The 22,590-nt window shown below is 56.5% G+C and overlaps 1 protein-coding gene and 1 long non-coding RNA gene across 6 annotated transcripts in view; both read right to left on the reverse strand.

Moving 5' to 3' along the window:
• Positions 1–22,590, reverse strand: part of BRD4 (bromodomain containing 4) — an 86,347-nt gene that overhangs the window by 4,050 nt on the left and 59,707 nt on the right. For 4 of the 5 annotated variants that reach the window (XM_040444766.1, XM_040444765.1, XM_040444769.1 and 1 more), the window contains 8 exons: positions 22,379–22,507; positions 15,748–15,957; positions 14,707–14,906; positions 14,087–14,382; positions 12,949–13,059; positions 3,474–3,526; positions 2,992–3,358; positions 1,765–2,352 (listed from right to left, as the gene is read on the reverse strand). In XM_040444766.1, the coding sequence (XP_040300700.1) occupies positions 1,765–2,352; positions 2,992–3,358; positions 3,474–3,526; positions 12,949–13,059; positions 14,087–14,382; positions 14,707–14,906; positions 15,748–15,957; positions 22,379–22,507 (1,954 nt within the window). Of the gene's footprint in view, positions 1–1,764; positions 2,353–2,991; positions 3,359–3,443; positions 3,527–12,948; positions 13,060–14,086; positions 14,383–14,706; positions 14,907–15,747; positions 15,958–22,378; positions 22,508–22,590 lie in introns of all 5 variants that reach the window. The other variant, XM_040444767.1, reaches the window with a different exon arrangement.
• LOC121010929 (uncharacterized) lies at positions 5,848–12,942 on the reverse strand. Its single transcript, XR_005781429.1, has 2 exons — positions 11,482–12,942; positions 5,848–8,277 (listed from the first exon to the last, which is right to left on the reverse strand). It is a non-coding gene; the product is annotated as an uncharacterized LOC121010929 (long non-coding RNA).

Raw genomic sequence — 22,590 nt, forward strand, 5'->3', positions numbered from 1 at the left:
CATTAACACAAAGCCACCTCTCTGCAGTGCCCTTCCGTGCTCCCGGTCCTGCCTTGTGCCTCACACTGAACAACCTAACCCGAGTTCCGCACGCAGGCCCTTCCGCTGACCTTCTCCAGGCTGGATTCCAGCCGCCATCTGCCAGCATAGATACAGACACCCTTGGTCTTCCACAGACCACAATGCCCCAAGTATGGTGGACCTTCCTCGCCCCCATCCCTCTAGAGCCAGAACTTGCTCCTAACCTCAGAGAGGTAGAACGGCTGCTCAGAGACAACATGGTGCCAAGGATCAGCCTGCCCCTGACCCCTGGGCCCCTGGCCCCGGGTGGCAGGTTTTGCCAGACTTGGTGTCAGTGGCCCCAGTCCAGGCCTAGGGATCTGCAGGCATAGGACAGGACTGCGACAGTCTCTTGTCCGGGTGGCTCCCTCAGCCGCACCTGTTTAATCTACCAGTCATTAGAGGGGAGGCCCAATGGCTCGGGGGTAGTGCCTATAAGCTGGCCACATGCCCACAGATGCCTGTGAAACCCCCTTGAGACTCCAACCACTTGGCCTTTGGCCTCAAGTCCCCGGCTGCGTTCCAACCCACACTGCTCCCTGTGACCTATCCCAGGCCGCAGGAGAGCAAGGGAGGTGGGCCTGGGGACTCACGGCGTAGGTGGCCAGAGGAGGCTTACCCCTTTCCCCCACCGCCCCCCACAGGGAAGCCTGGCCTTCCTCAAGGGTGAAAACAGGCAAGCAGCACAGCTGCTGGGACCAGCAGCAGCCTTTCCCAGGGAGGACAGACAGCTGTTCTTGGCTCAGGGCATGCGATGATCCACTTGGCACCTGGCAGCTTTTGCTAGGTTTAGGAGCAGTCACGGCCCGAGATCAACAGCCTTGTTGTTCAATTTGCAGGCGGCACCTGCACTCCCCAGCCAGGCTACGTGGTCCGCCCGCCCTGCCAAGTCCAAGAACTTCAACCTTGATCCTCACGCATCAGCACACCAGGAGGCACTGACTGAAACAATCCCCCTTGCTGAAGCTGCCCGGCACGGTATGGCCACAGACACTTAAAAAACAAGGGCCAGGAAAGGCAAGAGGGTGCAGACTGACCACTGCTGTGGGAAAGGGCAGCCTGGACCAGGCTGGAGAAAGGGAGCAGGAAATGGAAGATGGCTCCTGGGTGTGCCCCAAGCCACCACTCAGCTTAAACCCAATTCTCTCCCACATGGTCCTCATCTACCAGGTGAGCTTCACAACGCTGAGAGCAGGGCACCTAGTTCTACAGGTTCCCAAACAGCCCCAGCTACCCTGGCCTGCCCCTAACTCTGTCTGGACCTCACTTCCTACCCTGTTTAAATTAGCTCTGGCTCATTCTTTGAAATCTCCTCCAGGAAGCCTGTCCTGACTCTCAGAAATGGACAAGATGCCTCCCTGGGCTCCTGGCTTCCCCACCTAGCAGGATCACAACGTACTGTAATGCTCGTGACTGTGACTTCCCAGACAAGGGCCAGCGGGGACCCCATTCTCAGTCATCTCAGGTAGCAAGTCAAGACAGACCCCAGATAACAATGCTACATGAAGCCCCAACGCCCCCTCTCGGCCACCTCTCCAACCAACCCAGAGCCTTCAAGGCTCAGCTCTGGGCCCACCTCAGCCTGGAGCTTGAGCTGACCCACTGGGCTTCTTAAAGACAAGATTCCGGGCCCAACACCAGTTTTTCCAGAGCCCGGGGCGGGGCGGGGGGGGGGGGGGGGGGGCCGGGCAAGGGCCGACTTACCTGTTGAATAGGGGTCTGACTTGTGGTGCCGGGGTGAAGGGTGGTGCTGGATGACCTGTTGAGGCTTGGCAGGCTGTGGCGGCGGCGGCTGCTGGCCAGGGGGTGGGTGTGCAGGCTGCTGGCCCGGGGGTGGTGGGGGCTGCTGGATGTGGGTGGGGAACTGCATGGGCTGCATGTGCACAGGCCGTGGCGGGGGCTGGTGCTGCTGCTGGGGCGGTGGCTGCGGCTGGGGAGGCGGTGGTGGTGGCTGCTGCTGCAGCTGCTGCTGCACGGCAGGGTGGGGTGGGGGCGGCAGGGGGGGCGGGGGCTGGGACTGCACCTTCACGGAAGGGAGTAGTGGTGTGGGGGGCTGCACCTTCTGCAGCTGCTGCAGGTAGAGCTGCATCTGCATGGAGGTGAGGGGTGGGGCGGGTGGCTCTTCGTCCTCCTGCAATAGCACTTGGGGGGGCTGAGCCATGGGGGGCTGTGGGAGAAGGGGTGGCTGAGCCAGGGCAGGTGACACGGCCGGGGGCCGGGCGGGCTTGGGGGGCAGGGCGGCGGCTCGGTTGCTGGGCCGCGACGGCTGCTGGGGCAGCGCGTTGTGCAAAGCTGGAAAGACAAGGGCGCGGCAGTGAGGCTCACGGCTTCTGCACCCCAAGGCCCAGCCTTCCCACTCCATCCTGACCTCCTACGGGTCTCCCGCCACTGGCTGCCCCACCCTCCCTGGCCTCCCACAAATTCAGGAATAAGAACAGTTTCCAGAGAGGTCTATGGGATCGGTCCCCTCGCCAGTGCCACTCTGCCCTGTGCTCTGCACCCCCGACCTCCCTCCTTGCCCTGCGGGTCTCAGAGCAGGCCTTCCCCAACGCTCCCCCCACCCCCCAGCTACTTTGTCTCTGGCCCAAATGCGCATGCATCCCCCAGCACCTCCATCCCCAAGTTGGAGGCAGCGTGCGGCAGCGTGTATCTTCTTTCTATCTCGCGCGACACCCACCCCACAGAAGGAACACATCAGTGTCTTCCGTATCAAAGAACTAAAGAACTAACTCTATGCGGGGCCCGTCCCATGGCGTGCGTCTCAGTCTCCTGTCATTTCCTTAATGGCTCGGGAAATCAACTGGCCTCCCTTTGGAAGCAACACAACTACAGTCGAGGGGGTTCCACAGGTCGCCCAGAGTGCCTAGTCAGTGAAAGTGCAGGACGGGAAGGGGGCCTCCCTGCACCTCGGCAGGCGTGGCCGCAGCTCACCTGGAGGAGAGACCACCGAGTGCTGGTTGAGATGAGGTGGAGTGCTGTGCTCGGGCGGCTGGGGCAGGTGAGGGGGCAGCTCGGGCTGCGGCAGGTGCAGGATGGGCTGGGTGAAGTGGCCGATGGGGTCGAAGACGCTGCCTGGGAGCTGGGGCTCCAGGACGGGCACCTGGGCGGCGATGAAGGGCGGAGGCGAGGACTTCATCGTGGTGGCTGCCTGTGGCGGCATGGAAGGCGGGGGCGGCGGGGGTGGGGGCTGCTGCTGCTGCGGAGGTGGAGGCGGTGGGGGCTGCTGGGGAGGCGGCGGGGGCTGCTGGGGCACGGGGGCCGGGGTCTGCTGCATCTGCTGATGGTGGTGGTGATGGTGCTGCGGACAGACAGGCTGACGTCAGGCAGGCGGGACCCGCCTGTGTACCCTCGGGGCCCATGAGGGCAGGTGGCCAGCTGCTCACCTGCTGGAGGACACCCCTGAGACCACGTACCTTCTTCTGCTCCCTCCCGGGGTGCCCCTTCTTTTTTGACTTCGGAGCCATCTCTGCAGAGGGAAAGAGAAGGTGGTGAGGTGCTGGGGGAGAGGACTGTGAGCCGGCCTCGGAGGCAGAGCCAGGAGAAAACAGAGGATAAGTTCAGAAGGGCCGGTGACGGTGACAGGGAGGGTAGCTGGGTTCCGTCAGGGACGGGAGTCGGTCATGGGAGAGAGAGACGTATGGGGCATCACCTACCCATTTGCCTGCTACTTCTCCTAGCAGGGACCACGTCTGAAAAGCCTCCCTGCCCACGAGTTCCACTAAAGGATGATGCCCGGGTACGCTGGGAGATGAGCTACAGAGACCTCCTTGCCCAGTGTCTCCCCCACTTGCTGGGTCAGACGCCACTATGGTGACTGAAGTGTCTGTACCCCAGCCCGCTCTGCCTTGGAACAATTGTGCCACTCAAAAGGATCACATCCATTTGATGGATCAGCCAAGTGAGGCTCAGAGAAATTAAGGGACCTGCCCTGTGTCACGCAGCTGCAAAGTAACGACATGGCTGCCTCCAACTGTACTGCCCTCTGACTCCTTCCCATCCTCCCAGGGGAAGCAGAGCTGCACAACTGTGGTGAGAGTGGTGGTGTCGGCATGGGCCAAGGCCTGGCTGCAGAGTGAGCACTTTAGGGGAGGGACTGATGGAGAGAGGGAGGGAAGGCAGGCCAGCGTCTCAGGAAAGACCCGGAGGAAACGGAGGTGCTCGCTACCGTGGCCAGCAAAGGTGGCCACCAACCAGCATCCCCTTCTTCGTGAAAGACCAGCCTCAGACAAGTCCCCGTGATGGGACACAGCCAACGTGCTGCAGGGAGAAGGCAGTGTGTGCCCTGGTTCCTCAGGGGCCGGCGGCTTGTTGCTGCCATGGTATGGCCTTGTCCAGGATGGGCCTGTCCCTGCAAGGAATGGGCAACCGCCAACACACACACCCAACCCACAGATATATGCTAAGGATCTTCTGCCACCTGTTTGTCCCCTGCCAAGAATCGCTGGTGTGCGAACCCCAGAGAGGGAGAGGAGGCCCAGTCGGCACTCTTGGCCTAGGAAATGATGAAGTCAACAACGAGGCAGGAGACGGGACCCACGGTGCCTTTCAAGTTCCTGTCACCAAGAGACACCTCTTGGCTTTGCCTGGCTTCCCCTGAGCTCCTTGCCAGGGTGCCGGCTCTTGCTGGTGTCGGAGGACACATGCTTTGCCCAAGGCGGGCCACCTCTGCTGGTAGCTGCTTCACGGAGGGCCGTGCTAAGCTTCTGTGAGGTGCGCAGCCACAGGGCACAGCACGCTACCAAAACGGAGGAGAAGGGACCTCATGCCCTGCAAGAGCTCACCATTCCATGCAAGAGACAAGACAGTGACAAAGACCTCAGCTGCTATGGACACACGTCCTCATACAAATGGCCGCAACCGGGGACACCTGGAACACGGGAACCAGAAGCCCAGCCTCAAACCCGGACACTGGAGATGCCAGGAGAGGGTTCAGGGCTCTATGGGTCATGGCAGGAAACCGGGTGAGAGGAACACTCTTGTGGGTGGGACATACAAAGGGGACAGTTTGGGTGACTTGCGGGATTAGGGCCATGGGGCTGGCAGCTGCAGGGTGAAGGAAGGACACTGAACTAGAAAGGTGGGAGGCCCAGGACCAAAGGGGCCCTCCATGCACTGGGCAGAGCATGGTGTGCACAGGCCTCTGAGCCGAAGGAAGCAGGAAGGGGCTGGGGGCGGGGGCGTCCCTCCAGGACGGGCACCTCTCGCAGCAGATCCCAGGAACAGACACTGAAACTCGAGGGAGGCTGGAGCAGCCACTCACACATGGGCAGGCCTTTGGGAGTCTGGGGGACTGGAACCTAGGGTAAGAAAGGGCTCAGGCTCAGTGGGGAAAGACTGACCAGGAGAAGACACGGTGTTGCAGGGAGAGAGCTGGGGTGGCCTGTCATCTCATGGCCTCAGGGGATATCCCCCTTTTTCCTACCATAACGGAGGGACGGTGGTAGCTGTGTGCCCTCACTATCTCCTCGCACGCCATGAGCAGAGAGGCCCACGTGAGCACTCATGGGGACAAAATGCTGTGGGGTCCCAGGGGTTCCAGAGAGTGGGTCTTGGCTGCCTTGGCAAGTGTCCCAGGTCTCTGTGGGGAAGTGCCGGTGCGGAGGGGGACGGGCCTAGAGTGGGAGAACCAGTGGGAGGTACGCAGCAGACCTCCAGGACCAGAGGTCACAAAAGGGGCCGGCGGTGGGGACCGAAGGGTGCTGGAGCCTGTTTGGGACAGCTGCGTACAGCTCATGTGGTCCGAGCCTCCTGCTGGAGTTACTGGTAGGAAGACAAGACAGGAAGTGCACAGCTTCACGACACACCAGCCCCGAGACACCCACACAAAACTCTCTAGAAAGGGTTACATGAAGATGGCCTCGAGTACTGTGTGATCTTTATTCCATGAAAATCTTGAACTCAACACAAATTTCATCTTTACATAGGATGGTAATTGTACAAAGAATTAAAACGTTTTTGTAAAATCTGATTAAAACACTGATTCCCCCCCCCCCCCCCCCCCCCGCCCCCACTCAAGGGAAGGAGACAGGATTGAGGGTAAGGGCAGGGCCGAGGCACAGAGCCCCTCAACGCAACGGACGGGGAAGCCTTGGCGCTAGCAGAGGCCCAGGCCACCCGCCCCTCCTACAGCAACTCCTCAGGCCCCGCAGGCTGGCTGGTGTGTCAAGGCCCAGCTGGCATGTCCCCCTGCTCACACACAGGAGGCTGCCAATGAGGAGTGAGTGGGCACTGCTCTCTCTGCCCTATTCCTGGGGCACTGGGCACAGGTAACGGCTCGAGTCTAAACATCGAGTTCCCTGACAGATAAAAGCCCGATGGGCAAGGAGGCCAGGACCCCTGGACAGCAAGGGTGCAGAGACCCTGCAGGCGAGCTGGCCTGTGGCTATAGCTGGTATGCACGAGTGTGGGAAGGGGTGGGGCGGCAACACAGGCCGACACTGTGGGAATCCAGGCTGCCATTTGTTCCAAGACAGCAGAATCTTCCCAGAAAGACAATGCCAGCAGCTTCCCAACTGTCCTGTGGGAATCTCTGGGCATGAAGCCCCCTGGCTCCAGCCAGGCCGAGCTGCACTGGGAACACATCAGGCACAGGCCAAAGGGCAACTCAAAATAGTCTGTTTGGCAAATGAGTTTGACTGGAAGAAGACTGGCCAGAGGATCAGAGAGCAGCCTAGGAACTCGCAAGCATCACTGCAGGGCCCTGGAGAGGCTGGATCTAGAACCCAAGGCCCGAGGAAGTGTCCCAGGGTTTCCGCACAGGAGGTGGCCAGCATCCACCAGCTGCTGACGGAACTATACCTCCTCAAACTTGCTTCCAGCTCTAGAAGGCAGGCTCCAAGGTGCCAGGAGACTGTTATAAGCCTTGAAGAAGTACACACAAACTACACTTTAAAAAGAGGGGGGGAAAAAAAAAACAAAAAAACCCAAAAAACCAACCCCCCCCCCCAAAACAACAACAAAGAAAAACAAAAACAAAACAAAACTCCCTGAAACACAGATGCTGTTCCTTAAGGGACTTTTCATCAGGCAGTTTTCTGCTGAAATGCTGGATTCATGACCAAAAAAGGGCTGATATTTATTTTTAGAGCAAAAAATCCTATTCAGTGCCTCTCACAGGGCTTGGATGATGTGCCCACCCTGGCCTGCCCCACCCCCAGAGGCTGTCATTATTCTAGGGGACTGAAGACTGAGAGGGTGCTTGCACTGGCGACACCCCTTCAGAGATGTGCACAGAGCAGACCCCGAGGGCTCTGATGGCCTCACTATGGACTGGTCCAGTGTTCTGGGTTTGAGAGCCTTTTCTCGCCCACCAGCCCAGTGTCCCACCCCACTTGGGACAGGTCACCTGGCTGCATGGCCACTCTTCCTCGAGTGCCCCTCACCAGTGGCCTTCCTAAAAGCACCCCTTCCCCCTGTAGCCTGCTTCTAATTACTTGGGAGGGACAGGGAGGCAGCCCAAGAGGTACTTTCCCCTCTGTGACTTCGGGCAAAGAGGCCAAAAAGTTGGGAAAATGCCCAACAGGCAACAATGGGAACAATGAAAACAGAAGGAAGACTCCAGGGGCCGGGAGTAGCCTGTGGCTGGGGACAGCCTCTGGCTGGAGCCTCACAAGCCACCAGAAAGAGGGCATGCTGAGGGACAACCCCGTGAGCTTTTGAGCCCAGCCAGGCTTGCCCCTAAAGCCCCTGTTCCTCACTGGGGAAAGCACTAGATTGATTAGAGTGTTCTTCTTTAGGCTGAATGAGATCGTCCCTGGGCTAACATCATTTTAAGATCCAGGAGGAAAGCAGTTAGGATCCAGAAAAAGAGGGAGGGATGAAGAGAGAAAACATACTCATGACGGGGCCTTGCACACGGAGCAGCACCACACGTATGTGTGTGCGGGGGGATTGTCATCACCCTCTGGGAGATGCCACCCACCCAGAAGACCCCAGACGACCAGGGAGGCTGGGCAGGACAGCCAAGCAGTCTTTACACAGGAGGCCCAGGTGGCCAGCCGAGCAGGCAGCCTTCCCGGAGGCGGGATTAGGCGTGTGCTGCTGGACATGACTAAATCCACCCCAGGGGACAGGCCCAGGGCTCTGAGGAATTCCATAACTTGATGGAGTCCTGTCCCTTTCACAGAAGAAAATGGACTTAAGCTATAGCTTGCTGGGAAGGAATCTGGAACTGAAGACCGTTTTATTAAGAGTCCGTGTCCAATGATTAGGCAGGACCTACATAGAGGGAGAGAGAAACCAGTGTGAGAGAAATGGTGTGGAATGTACCGTTCAAGTCACAAGAACAGAAGAACCACAGACCGAGCCAGCCTCCTGTGCCCTGCCCACGGACAGGGCACGAGAGAACGGCGCCGGAGCCTGGGAGCCCTGCCCCCTGCCTGGCCAGCCGCGGGCGGGGACAGACCCACCTTCCCTTTACAAGGGCCACAGATCCGGCACGTGTGGATGTCTCCAAAACCACCCAGAGCCTGCTCATGCTTCCACACAGAGTAACTGCTTCCAGGAACAAGTTCATGTGCACCCTGAGCATCGAACAGCATTTCCTTTACTGGTCTTTGAATGTGAGAGATGCCCTGGCCTGTCGTCCTTGCCATCACCCCTGAAGACCAGCCAGGTGTGCCCACACGTCCATCAGGCACCCACCCCCGCCCCCGACCCTAAGCTTGTCTCCCCTCCGTATCTGCTTTACTGCACACTGTCTTTCTCAGGAAGGTGATGCCAGCCCTTCCTCAGGGCCGGGGCACAGGTAAGAAAACCCCCAAGAGAGGGGCTCTGCAGTGCAGGACCTCCAGCAAACACCCTCCTTTCTGCATTCCTACAAACACCAAGAAACATCAACAAAAAACAAATTACAAAAAGACCAAACAATTCTATACACCGTCAAGGTGGGGTGAAATCAGAAGACATGCCGAGGAGGAAAGCGGTCTCGAGTGTTTCCCCTTGACGGGAGAAGGGCGTGGGGCATGTTCCCACCCACACAGCAGAGGAGATGCCTCTGCCAGAGTCACGGATGCAACCAACACTGCAGTCCCATGGTCTTCGTGTGTGTGTGTGTGTGTGCGTGTGTGTGTGTGCGCGCGCGCGTGCGTGGGAAAAACCCACCCACTGGCCGGACTGTCATTCAGGGCACATTCCACAAGGCTCACCCTCGCCCACGAAGCCCCAGAGTCCCTCCAGCTGCGACCTCTGCATGTGAGTGTATGAGAGGGGTCACCTGACAGCACAGGCAGACTAGCTACAGTCCTGCCCTCCAGGTCCCTTCCTACCTCCCTATGCCCCTACCAGGGGCCTCTCCCTCTTCCCAAGAGCAAGTATTACACCCTTGGAGCAGGCAGCAGCAGGCCCCAAGATGGGCCTGGGACCCAGTCCCTCAAAGACCCCAGGGGTCGGAAGCTGAGGCTGGTTGTCTGGGAAGAACGCCCTGTGGCCTCTGTCTGCACTTTCCGGCTCAAATCTTTCCAAAACATCAAGCATTCCTTTTTTCCCCGGAGCTATTAAGAAACACCCACAAGCTCAAATCCTGGGAAAAGGAAACAAGGAGACTAAAATAGCTGGCGTGTGCTCCCACTGCAACTAGAAGACCAGGCACAAATCCAAGAGAACTACCCCACACCTCCCTGAAGCCATCCCAGCCAGGTAGCTGGGGTACAAGGGTGCAGTCCTAAGAGGGACAGGAGCTGTGTACCCACCCTACCCAGAAAGACCTGTGGATGGCACGTGGAAAGAGGCTGTCATCAGCGACATGACGGGGTGGAAAGCTGGACAAAGAGTCCTAGGACATTCCCTCTGGCCCCGTGAGCCAGGCAGACAGGCCACACAGCTCTGCCCAAAGCCCATCTGGGATGGCTGCGGAAAAGGGGGAACCAGGCACTCACCTCTGGCCTGCCCAGCCGAGGTCTACAGATGCCTTAGGAGCAAGTGGGAAAGTGGCATTTGCATCCCCTGCCCTGTACCAATACTGAACCCTGAAGCAGATTCGAACTTTATCCAGAACTGAAGCTCAATGAAAGACCATAATCCAAGTAATAGCTGGGTTCAGAGGATGTGGTGGGACTGGCCAACAGCGTGCTTCTGGGTGGTGGGGAGGAACACATGGTGGCCCGGGACCGAGCTAGGAAAGCCCAACCCCTGCCCCCCCAACTCCATCTGTGGGTGCACCGCCTCCCTGAACTGCTGCTTGGCCCCAAGGACCAGCCCCATGCCTTAAGCAGTCCACAGCATCCTTATCTATGGAGAGCGGCCAGAGAAGGGATCTATGCACCAACCCCCCCAACCCCCCCACCAAGCTCCAATTTAGTGCCTCTGTTTGGTTTCTTTTGGTGATTCATGTCTCAGGGCCCTGTCGGCAGAAACGACCCTTAGTACAAGTGACAAAAATAGGCCCTTTCAGGAATTTCGGCTCCAGTCCAAATGGAAACACAAGAACAAGGAGGGCAAAAACAAACCCCAAAAGACCAAAAGAAATACCTTCAATAACCCCCACCCTGTCCTATCTTCCCAAGGCAGAACCACTAACTGGCCACAGAAATTGGGGCTGCCTAGCTCCAGGGACCCAGCTTGAGCAGCTGCCCTGGAAGCAAGTGCAGTTTCCTATGCGGGATGGGGTGGCAGGTAGCTGCATTCAATGATGCAGGGGCGCAAGCTTCCCTCCCATTTTCGGGCCGAGTGTCTGAGCCCTAGGGCACAAACCCACACGGTGGTTCTCTTGAGAGAAGCATCCAGCTGACCCACAATAGAGCTCTCCGGTGCACACAGATGGCAAAGGAAAAGCCAGAGCCTTGAAGACAAATGGGAGCCTCCCAAAACTCAAGGTGGGGAGGGTGCCTGGAAAGAGGGATGGGCCGAAAGCAGCAGGGCAAGCCACCGGGCCGGATTGCTGGAGCCTGGGAGCCTGCAGGCCGTCGGCTCAGAGACTGTAAATCTCACCCTCCTTCCCGCCAGGACAGCTGTTCCCAGGACTCTCAGATTACTTGTTGCACAATCTTTCCATCTCTTTAAAAGGGGGGGGGGGGGGGGCACAAAAAAGGAAAAAGTATTCTCAGCAGTCGAGAGCTGTTGGAGATTCCGTCACAGCTGCCCCACGTCAGATGGTAAGAGGCGTGTGCAAGGCACTCAGGAGCCCAGGAGGATTTCCCACCTAAGGCAAACACACCCCAAAGTGCTTGGGGATCAGGGACAAAGGCCACAGTCACAGATTCGCAATGAGGACTTGCCGGTTGGGTACCACGATCTACGTCGGGGCCAAAGCAGTTTGCCCTTGGCCAAACTGCGCCGTTTTAACAATCGGGTCCCCTGCCAATTCCAAGCTTTGGGGTTTTCTTTTGGTCACTCATATACTTAGGAGAAAAGGTTGTGACACCCCTAGCAGGAGCAGCGTGCTAGAAACTGCAGGAGGTGCAAAACCCCAGAGCAAAGGCAAACCTGCAGCATGGCTGGCACAGAAGAAGGTGAGAAGTCAGGGGCCACCAGGAATGCTAATTGGGCCCAAGAATACGGTCATTCATCCTGCAGAGGGCAGTTGGCGCTGGCTTCCTGCCAGCCCTTCCTGGGCGGGTATGGGGCTGTGGCGCCCCCTGCTGGTTGACAGATAAAAAAGCCACGGGGGTGGGGGGTGGGGGGGAGGTGCTGGTTAGAAGAAAAGGACAAAGGATGGAGACAGAAGGGCAGCAAACTGCCCACAGCAGTCTCTGCATATAGCGGAGCTCAGGAAATATGGAACATAGCTTAATGACTTAATGACTCTCATTTGGGCCCACTGGAGACAGAATCTGGAGTCTTGGAGAAGCCCTTAGCCCACCTCAAGGCAAGCCTCCCACCTACCTGGGAAGCCTGGTACCCTTTCCTGTCAAAGCGGAGAGATAGAGTGAGAAGGCCCAGAAGCCCTCCTGTCCTCAGCTTCCCCAGAAAAAGGCAGGCTGAGCTGACAAGAGGACCCGGGTGTGCACACGCCTCGGGAGAGGGGTCACAAAGCTATTCTAAGTGTAAGGGGCCTCAAACTTCCTTGGCCCGATCAGATCACAGTATCTTCATAAACTGACTACGTGGGGCTTACTATTAGTTTTAAGTCAGAATAACATGCCAGAGACGAAACAGGTCTATGAAAGAAAACACCCAGAAATACACTTCCCACTGAGGATGCACATACCACAGCCTGCCTGGAGAGGCTGCTCGGCTGATGGCACTAGACCTGCCCAGGGGCCAGCCCGCCCCCCCAGACTCGCACGGCCACCCCCACCAGCTCCAGCTCACAGAACAGGCTGGTTGCCAGGCTTCCTTTCTAGCGTCTCCTCCGGGCCAGTGTGAGGGAGCATCTGCCCTTCTCCCCATGCTCCCCGCGAATAATCAGGAAAGCACCCCTCTGCAGGAAAAGCTTCTCTCCTACCACCCTGCAGCTCTCAGCGTCTCCACCTGCCCTTTCTCACTCCCACTTCCCACACTGAAGCTGCTGCTCAGGTGGGCGGTAGGGTCAGCCAGGACACCACCATGGGGCACACGTGCAGGCCCACGTGTGTGCACACTGCGTTAGGAGCAGCCAATGCAGCTGTGAGCACTCTGGGGCGAATGGCAGAGCCCCGAGCCTGGTGACAGCAGCGTCGAGAGCAGGCCGCTACACACGTGCTGCTGGAGCACATCACCTGAACAGCCGTGCTGCATGCGACTGTGACACAGGAAGAAACTGTAGGGCTGGGCGGGGTCACACTAACACTGATGCCACCACCTGGGCCCCAACACCCAAAGTCCTCACCAGGCCCCCCGAGCTCCCCAGTGTCCTAGCGAGAGGGTTACCGTTCTTATTATGACAGCTGTCTCTGGTCTCAGGTAGCCTGGACATGTGACTGAGCCAAACACAGGGAAGAACGCGACAAGAAGCTCAGTAAGACATCTAACCTGTTTCGGAGTCTTCACTGTCAGAAGAGCTGGACTCGCTGGTGCTCTCCGACTCCGAGGACGAGAAGCCCTTCATCTTAGAGGAGCCAGCAATCACATCAACTTTCTCGGCTGTAATAAAGCAACAGGGACACGGTCAGGCGGGGCCCCGACCTAGGGGGCTACTGCTGGCCACAGGAATAGCCCAACTGCCCGCAAGAAGGGCCAGTGGGCTGCTTCTACGAGGCCCTGACCAGTCCTACTGCATGCCAGCCAAAAGCTTGGCTTAATACTAGAATTTCAAAGCCCCTCCAATCTCTCAATACCCTATGCTGGGTTCACCAGACAGTTAAGAGACAAGGTAGGAAGTAATTCCCTGACATGAGGGACCGCTGAGCTCAGGCTCCCTCAGCTACTTTTCAGACAGTGGGTGCAGGGGACCCCAAGACATGACGGCAGGGACAAAGCAAGACGTGAAAGAGCCCCGGGAGTCTCCCAGCACCTCGGTGAGTAGACCGAGGGCACAGTGTCACTGTGCAGCACCCTAGGGAGGAGCCCGAGCGCCCCAGGAGTCAACGTGGACTGGGACAAAAGCTGCATACAACACTCTGATGTGGATATTAAGTCCTACTGGTCTCCAGACAAAAGCCGTGAGTTAAGATGAGACATTTGTAACAGGCAAGTGCTGCCTGGCAGACTGTTGCGGAGGGGCCCGTGTCGAAGCAGAGAAGCAAAGCAGGCAGTGGGGACCTAACATCTTTCCTCCTGGCCACTGCACCCGGCCCTCACCCTCTGTTCTAAAGAGGTGGCAGCAGGGCAGGGGTGGCTGGCTTCTGGGGAAGACCCAGTGGTAAGGGCAACAGAAGCTGCTGCTCAGAGCAAGGCTGAGGACACTGAGGTGCAGGCAGGCCTTAGATGGGTACCGGCCAGGAGGTGGAGAATGGCACCACCAGCCCAGGGTCAAGTGTGATGTCACAGCCCTCCAGAGGTTTCTGTGTCGGGGACACAGCTTTTGTAACTGGAAAAACAGCCTACAGAGGGAGAGGGCCATGTCTGGAAGGCAAAGTTAATGGAGGATGCCCACTCGCCCAGCCTCCTCCCTGTCGGCCAGGGCCGGCCAGGACTCAGAGCACACCCTGCCCCAGGGGCCCAAGGGCACCTTGAGGTTTCCTTTTCTTCCGCAAACAGGAGGTTACGTAGCGCTCCAGTTCTCGAAGGGTGGACGGCTTCAGAGTCTCAAAGTCGATCTCAATCTCATCGGGGTTGGAGTTCTTGAGGGAGGGCTCCCGCGACTGGATGATGTGCACCACGCGGCCCAGCTTCTCACCAGGGAGCTTGTTGATGTCTAGGCTGAGCTGCCTCTTCTCCTCATACGACATGGGCTTGCACTTGTCCTCCTCCTCCGACTCGTACGCAGGAGGGGGCTTGTTCTTCATGGGCGCAGGCTCCTTCTTGCTACGAAGGGATGATGCAGACACCATTGTCAACGTGAGGCACCCATTCCTCCATCGGGGGCTTAGGGGAGGGCTTCCACACCCCCACCCAGATGGCCTTCACAGGAAACAGGGGAGGCTGGCAACGCCTTCCTGGGAGCACCCAACGCACACAGACCGCAAGCCATGCCCTGTCCTCACCTTCTGCTCCATGCTGCCTATCTTCCTTCCCTTCCCAAACACACTGGGTGCCAAGACCCACCCCAGGAGAAAGGGCGGCGAGGCAGCCTCCCTACCCACCGTGGCCAGCAGGGGTCCCCACCCAGGGCAGCTCAGGGAGGCAGACCTCGCATTGCTGTTGCTGCTGTTATTTTTCTTGGTCTTTTTAGGAGGAAGTTCCTTGGCTTTGCTCTTCTTATTCTCCTCCACTTCTTCTTTCTTTTTGTGCTTTTCTTTTTTCTTTTCTTTTTTGTCTTTCTCCTTTTTCTTTGGTTTGTTCTGCTGGGGCTGGGAGAGGGCTGCAAGCTGCTCGTGCACGGCTTTGAGCTGTGGAGAAGACAGGCAAGGTACACGCGCCCATCATCCTGGTCTCTGGGTGGACCCCCGGGCACCAGGGTGCAGAGGAGGAGGGAAGCACAGGGAAGGGGGCTGGCCCTCAGCCTTGTGACCTGCCGCCTCACCAGAATTTTGAATCCCAGGCCACACCCACCCAGGCCGTGGACTCCGAGGATGGCCAGTGTCCTCTTGGCTAGAGAAGCTGCCCAAGCTGGCAGATACCAAGCTCCACAGCCATCCAGGAGGAGGGTCCCTGGGAGGGTGGGTACTAAGGTCCTGATGGCTGGCTTGTGGGGCCTCAGGAGAGATGGACATCCCGGCTGAGGCTCCTCCTTTCAGATGCTGGAAGGATCTAGAAGCCTCGCCTCTGCCCGCAAAACAGCCATGTCTTCCTACCTCCACACCCACGGTGTACATATATGCAGTTGACTCTTGAACAATGTGGGTCTGAACTGTGCAAGTCCACTTATATGTGGATTTTTTTTCCCGATCGATACGGTACTATGAATATATTTTCCAGTTCTTATGATTTTCTTGATGTTTCCTTACTTTGCCGTAAGAATACACTACATAATATGTGTCACCCATAAAATAGGAATTAATCGACTCTTTACGTTACAGGTAGCTTCTGGTCAACAGTAGGCTGTTAACAGGTGTTCTGGGGAGCCAGAAGTTACACACCGATTTCCCACTGCACGGGAGGCCAGCACCCTTAAACCCCTCATCCCGCTGGAACTCCGAGCTGGGACTCGCCAGGTCATGGAGAACCCTGGGGAGACTGCCCGGCCCATGCATTCTGGGTGACTGGGAATGGGGCTGCCCACATCCTCACCTGCTCCTGGAGCTCGGCCAGCCGCTGGGCTCGTTCCTCTTCAGAGTCATCGGTGGAGCTGTCACTGTCGGAGGAGCTATCGCTGCTGCTGTCGCTGGACGAGGGTGGGGCTGCCACTTTGGTTGGGGGTGGCACCGCTGGGGAGGACACGGCCACCACAGGCTCCTCAGGCTCGTCTGGCATCTTGGCAAAGCGCATCTCGAACACATCCTGGTTGGGGGGGGGGGTGGGGGGAGGGGGGAGCCGTGCCTGTGAGGGCTGCTGGGGGCCCAGGCATGGGTGGTGGGGGGCTGCCTGGGATGTGGCTCAGCATCACCAAGCCTCCTTGGCTGCCGGGCTTGACTCAACAGGAAGTAAGCAGGAGGGCCAAAGGGGGCTAGGCTGATGGTGACCCCCCCCCCCCCACCACTAAGACAAGGGGCTGGGTGAGGACCCTCGTCAGCTCTTCCAACACTTCTCACAAATTTCACTCTGAAACGTCCTTCTGACATGGCTTGGCACCCATTCTCCAGGAGACACAGGCCAGGTAAGTACATGTGACCCATGTCACAGGAGGCAGCTGGCCCACTGAGGACATCTGTGTGGAGATCCTAGATAGATGGCAGGCCGAGGGCAAGACCCGCAAACAGTGCCTTGAGGTTCTCATTAGGTCAGTGCTTGCTCAGCACATCCCGAGGGCGCCTCCTGCATGCCAGGGCCGGGCACTAAGATACAATGATGAACAGAACAGGAACCTCTGCCTGCCTCCGGTTCACACTCCCTCAGGGAGCAGGTGGGGTCTTCAGTATGAGAGAGCATTCCAGGCAGAGGAAACAAACAGCACATGCAAAGGCCTGGCCCTGGAGTAAGTGTGCCTCGTGCATAGACCAAGGCCGGCAAGGCAGCTGCGCCTCTGCTGCAGCAGGCACGTGTCCACCCCCACCCCCTCCTCAGACCACCTCTGGGGCACCTGGTAGAGCCATGCCACTGGCTGAGGGGTCTCCAGGGCATGGCCAGCAAGGTGGGAAAGTTATAACAGAAGTGGATGTGGGGGCGCTGGAGACAGGCTACAGGAGGGAGTAAATCTTGTGAGGTGCCAGAGACCCAACCACATGCCCAGGGCTGTTAAGCACAGGATCCCACCACCCCAGGATTCCGAGACCTTCCAACTGTAAGTCTCAGGGATCCGATGGAACTCCCCATGGGGTCACAGAGCTTGGGGGCAGCAGCTTTGTCTGGGCACCCAACAGCCCTGCCTCACCAGCCAGCCGGCAGGTCCCTTCCTACCCCAAGGGCTCCATGATCGTAAGCCCAGTGATGACTCAGGACAAAGAACAGCAGTGAAAAGAACAAAGTTAGCTTCCCAGAAGGACTGCAGGACCTGCTTTAAAAGCCTAGAAAATGTCAATGTAGCATCTCACGCAAGAGAATGGGCCTTCCCAAGTGTGAACTGATGCTTCGGAGCAGCATGAGCCATGAGGCCTGGGAGGGCCGTGGGGTCAAGCTCCAAGGCTGCTGTGTCAAACAAACTAGGGTGCACCTGACACAGCTGGCCCTAGAAGCCTCTCCCGATATCTCTGGAAGCACAGCTTCAGGTTTTCTGTCTCCAAGGCAGCTGGGAAAGGGGATGACCCCTGGGCAGCAGGGCTGGTGTCCTCCCCAACGGCAGTGTTGTCCCCTCCCCTCCAGACCACCCAGTTCAGGCTCCTCCAAGGCAGTTCCTGCTCCCAGCAAAGTGACAACCTGGATTCTACTGTATAAGTGGTTTTGCTACTATAAATTATAGCCATTTATACAGAAATTTCTAATTTCTAATTTCTACAGAAATACATTCTGGAGCAGGTCGGGTGGTAGAGAAGACACCCAGGAGGCATGAGCAAGAGACTGTCACCACCCTGGCTAAAGGAGACAGGGGCTCACACCAGGGCAGAGGCCCCCAGTGTGGCAGCAAGCAAGACCCTTATTGCCCACAGTGCCCCGGGTCCCCAACAGACCCACAGGAGCGTCCAGAAAAAGCCAGGCCTGCTGCCAAGGAGGAGGGGGCAGGTTAGAGAAGTGTGCCTGAGGTGTCAGGACCCCACAGAGGGAGGAGGGTGGCAGCCATGGCCGAGTACCTGGTGCTGCCGGGAGGTGAGCTTTACCAGGTGGGAGCTTCCTCATGCCACTTATGTGTGTGCCCAGCATCTCCTGCTAGCTACCAGACAGCTCCACCCTTGCCACTAGGACATCCCTGCTCCTCCCCAACAGGCTGTGGCTGTGGTGGAAATGGAAGCCAGGACTCGCCCTGAGGCCTCTCCTAGGGTACTCCCTGGCCCTGCTCTCCCAAGGCTCCAAGACCAAAGAGCAAAGAGCACAAGCCAGGAGGCCAGGCGGGCTTGGCTGGCTGGGCAGTCACCGCGGGGCCTACAGTCTGGGGCTGCTGGCTTCCCTGTCGCGAGCAGCTACAAGACCTGTCATCCTCCCATCTGCCCCGGTTCCAGTAGGGGGCACCCTGCGAAATGCACTTGGGCTTGAGTGCCAGCGAACCTAGAGCTACCGCAGAAAAACCTTCCCGCGTGGCTGAGACAGACTTGCACCCGTATGGTAAAGAGAAACGATGTGCTCCCTGCCCTCAAGGAGTGAACAGTTATAAAGTACTATTAAGTGTTAAGGTGGAAACAGCAAAGGACTGGTGAAGAGTCCCTGGGAAATCTGAAACCTAAGGATGAGGGCAGGGTGTGTGTGTGGGGGGGAGGGGGACATGATACCAAAAGCTGCAGAGACTTAGCAAGGATGTCTCAAAGGAGAGAAAGTTGTGACTCACGAATCCAGGTGCTCATCCTGCTGGCCAGGTGGAAAATGGGGGAGAGGGTGTGGGGCCAGGCTAGAGGACGCCAAAACCGAAAGAGACGCACCTAGGTCAAAGGTCTTGTGAGGGAGGACACTGAGGCGATGAGCAGAGAATACCAACAACCAGCATTCTCTAGGGGAGCAGGGGCTCGGGGCTTCCACACTAGGGCTGGCAGTGTCTAGAGGTGGACCCAGCTCCTCTGCCCAGCATGCCATAACCTCCACCCACACTTTAATTCTCAGCATCAATCAGCAAAGCACACTGGTTTCAGAGCAGGCGTCTCCTCTTGCTAGAATGTTCACTGGGTCACCTACTCTGGGCTGCGTCAGATTCGAGGGGGAAGCACACCCTCCACCCCTCTAGTGAAACAGCTGCCTGAGTGCCAAACGGTCAAGCACGGCCAAGCCCAGATACAGCTGTGGGGCTTGGCCATATCTGGGCACAGCGAGGCTCAGAGGAGGGGGGTTGTGGTGGGGAGCAGAATGCAGGCAGTGGCGGGCCACTAAGTGCCGGGTGCTAGAGATGCAGCTGTGAGTGCACACACTCAGAAACACACATTTACATACACCCGAAAAGCTTCCTGCCTCTGGGATCTAATGCAGGACATCCCAATGCAATTTTCATTTTTCTTTGCTATAAAAATAACTGCACATCACCTTGAATTTGCGCTTTTTCTTGCACTAAAACTCCGGTAATCTACAAGGGTGCCAAACTCCCTAAATGACTCCTCACTTCACAACAGAGCAGGCAGTCTAAACGGCAGTACCGCCAGCAGCTCTGGGCCTACCAGATGGACTCACGGGCCTCAGCCCAAGCCACCTGTGGACTGAGGAAACCCTGAGCCCAGACACTCCTGGCTGTCTTTGTGACCATGGCTGCCAGGTGGTAGGATGTGTGTTTTCTAAAGGCCTAGAATTTAGAGACTGGAAGAGGAAAACAAAGTGGATTCTTTTCCATGTGATTTCCCAGGTAAATCCCAGTTCTTGGGAACAGTCTAATTAAGAGGAGGCAAGTCTAATACCTGTTCAAGAGGCAAACAAAGGTTGGGGATTTGTTGCTTCTCCTTCCCTCTGGACAATCTAGTCATCCAACCATGCTGATCCAGGAAAGCTTACGAGGAAGAGGAAAAAGACTGAAATGCCACAGAGCAACCAACTTCCAGACAAGAAGCCCTTCACATCGACTCTGCATCTGAAGCAGATACCTCTCCACCTGCCTCGTGGCAATGGAGAAGGAACATCACTTCCTGTAACACAACAACCCACCCTGAAGTGGGCCAAGCGGGCTAGGGCAGAGGCCGCCCCGTGCTAAATGGCCCACCCTAGGCACTGCCCCTGCCTGAAATGGACCCTCCTTCAGGTCAAGGACCTCATCTAGTCCAGCCTGGTATCTGGAATAAAAATGTTCAGAAAGAGGCTGCTGTGAGGAAAATAGCCCAGTGGTCTCACTATGGCTAAACCCCATGTTTGGGTCATGTTCATGCCACTGCCAGAAGGATAAAAATGAAACACATAAAACCAGGGGAACCTGGGTGGCTCAGTCAGTTAAGTGTCCAACTTCAGTTCAGGTCATGACCTCACAGTTTGTGGGCTCGAGACCCGCATCGGGCTCTCTGCTGTCAGCACAGAGCCTGCTTCGGATCCTGACCCCCCCCCCCCCCCCCCCGTCGCCCACCTATGCGCTTTCTTTCGAAAATAAATAAATGTGTTTGCGGGGAGAAAAAAAAAAAAAGACACAGCCAAGACATAAAACAGGCACAGAAATTACGGAAAGCTAGAATATACTGGAGAATTCTTTCTCTTTCTGATTTATTTATTTATTTAAGTTTATTTATTTAAAGAGAAAGTGCATGCGCAGGGGAGGGGCAGGGAGAGAGGGAGAAAGAGAGAAAATCACAAGCAGACTCTGTGCTGTCGGTGCAGAGCCTGACATGGGGCTCCAACTCATAAATTGTGAGATCATGACCTGAGCTGACATCAAGAGTTATACGCTTAACTGACTAAGCTACCCAGGCTCAGCCACTCTCCTTCTATTCTTTTTAAAGTAAAGTAGGTCAGAATAGCAATCTTGGTGCTGGCACAGAACTTGTTTTGGTTTAGCTGTTTGCATGAGGGCAAATAAAGGGTAGGAGTATCGATCTGGGAAAAAGCTATCTCCCTCCCCCAATCCTCACAGGACAGTGGAAAGAGGAAGTCTAAGACAAAGATCTGAGGGCAACACTGCCACCTGGTGGCCATGTATGAGAATTGCCATAAAATTATAAAGCCTGCACTCTTTTTAAGGATGGGAAATGCAGAAGTAAACAACGGAAAAGCAGCTTTGTGAAGAAAGCAGAAAGCACCCCCACCCCAAATCTCAGGGAAAATAAAACCAAATAACAAGCAACAGAAACTAAAATAACGTTCAAGGCTGAGGGTGCATTTCAATAATAGCAGCCAGGTTCACACTAGTAATAAGTTTTTATTCTATCCCAAGAGTTCCAGGACACATCCTTTGAACCAAAAGCAGTCCCTGACCCAGACAGAGGCCAAGGGAAGGAACGGGAGAGATGGAGCCTTGGCGCCAGTGTGAGGAGGTAAGAGCCACTATGATGGTAAGTCTGGGACAACGTGTGGAGCTAACGGAACCAGGAGACAGGCAAGCGATGGGTCTCAGGCAGCCTCTGAGCTGAACGGACCCACAGGTTGCCAAAGGCATTTGCGAGTCTGCACTTGTGCCCTGTAAGCACTCCACAGACAGGTGGGAAAGACAGGTGTGAGGAAGCCTCCCACCTCGCCACCAGGTGGGAGTGGGGCATGAGATGTGCAAACCGGTCCTGGGCTTGACCAGAGTGCCTGCCTGTTGTAACAGCAGGTGATCCACTCCAGGGCCTGCTCTGACACTGAGAGCAGAAGCAACCCAGGGCTTTGGGGATAAGGGATTAGATATTTTTATGTGTGTAGGCTTAAGAATTTTTTAAAAAGCAGATTATAAAAGTACTAAATATAGACTTTATTCTCCAGAAATTTTTTTGAAGATTTTTTTTTTTTAAGTAATCTCTACACCCAATGTGGGGCTCCAACTCACAACCCTGAGATCAAGAGTCACATGCTCTACTGACTGAGCCAGCCATGTGCCCCAGTTCTCCATAATTTTTAACCCCTGATCTTTCCACCCAGAGATAACCACTGCTGAAATCTGGGTACGTTTTTCCTTTTTTAAATAAAGCAAAGTGAAGTCAGTTCACACATTATGCTGTAACCTGCCCCCCTTCCTTCCACTCACATGTGCACTTTACAGGGTGCACACCCAGACCAACTTGAAGGGGCCACAAACCTCAATGGCACCCATTAGGAAGTTGTGGCCTCACGGAACACCTAGAAGGCAAAAGATTTCAAGGCTCTGGTGAAGAAACGTCCACAGCTGAGCAGTTACTTCAGGTCACAACTGTGTCCAAGTGTCTACCTAACAAGAGTGTCTGCCACCAACCGGAGACAGGTCTGTTTTGGAGAACAGATTGGGCCACATACAGCACATACACTCTTCTGGCCAAGGGCAACCAAATGCAGGTATGGGGCAGGAGGTTTTCAGTGGCATACACCAAAACAAAACCCCAAATGCCCAAAACCAAAACCAACTGTCCTGCTTTGTAATAAAATAACCTCAATTTTATATTGATGCACACGCTATCCTGACTCAAGTTCATCTTCAAAGCAACACCGCATTATACCAAAGCAAATGACAGAAATAAAATCTATGAAGGGCCATACAGACCTGGCCCACCCAGGACCCCAGCCTGCTCTACTGCAGGATGTTGTACCTGGAGCTTCCCCAGGGCCTCACCTGGAGCTTGCGGGCCATGGCCACCACCTCGTGGTCAGGAGGGTTGTATTTATAGCAGTTGGAGAACATCAATCGGACATCAGCACCAAATTCCTGAGCGTCGCGGTACTCGCGGGCCTCCAGTTTAGACTGCAAAGACAAGACAGGGCCTCCTTAGTTATGCCCAAACCTGCTCCAATGGGGACGTGACGGCCAGGAGGGCTGCCTGTAGG

The sequence above is a fragment of the Herpailurus yagouaroundi genome, unplaced genomic scaffold, assembly GCF_014898765.1.
Source record: "Herpailurus yagouaroundi ecotype Mexico unplaced genomic scaffold, PumYag 193, whole genome shotgun sequence".
Classification (NCBI taxonomy): Eukaryota; Metazoa; Chordata; class Mammalia; order Carnivora; family Felidae; genus Herpailurus; species Herpailurus yagouaroundi.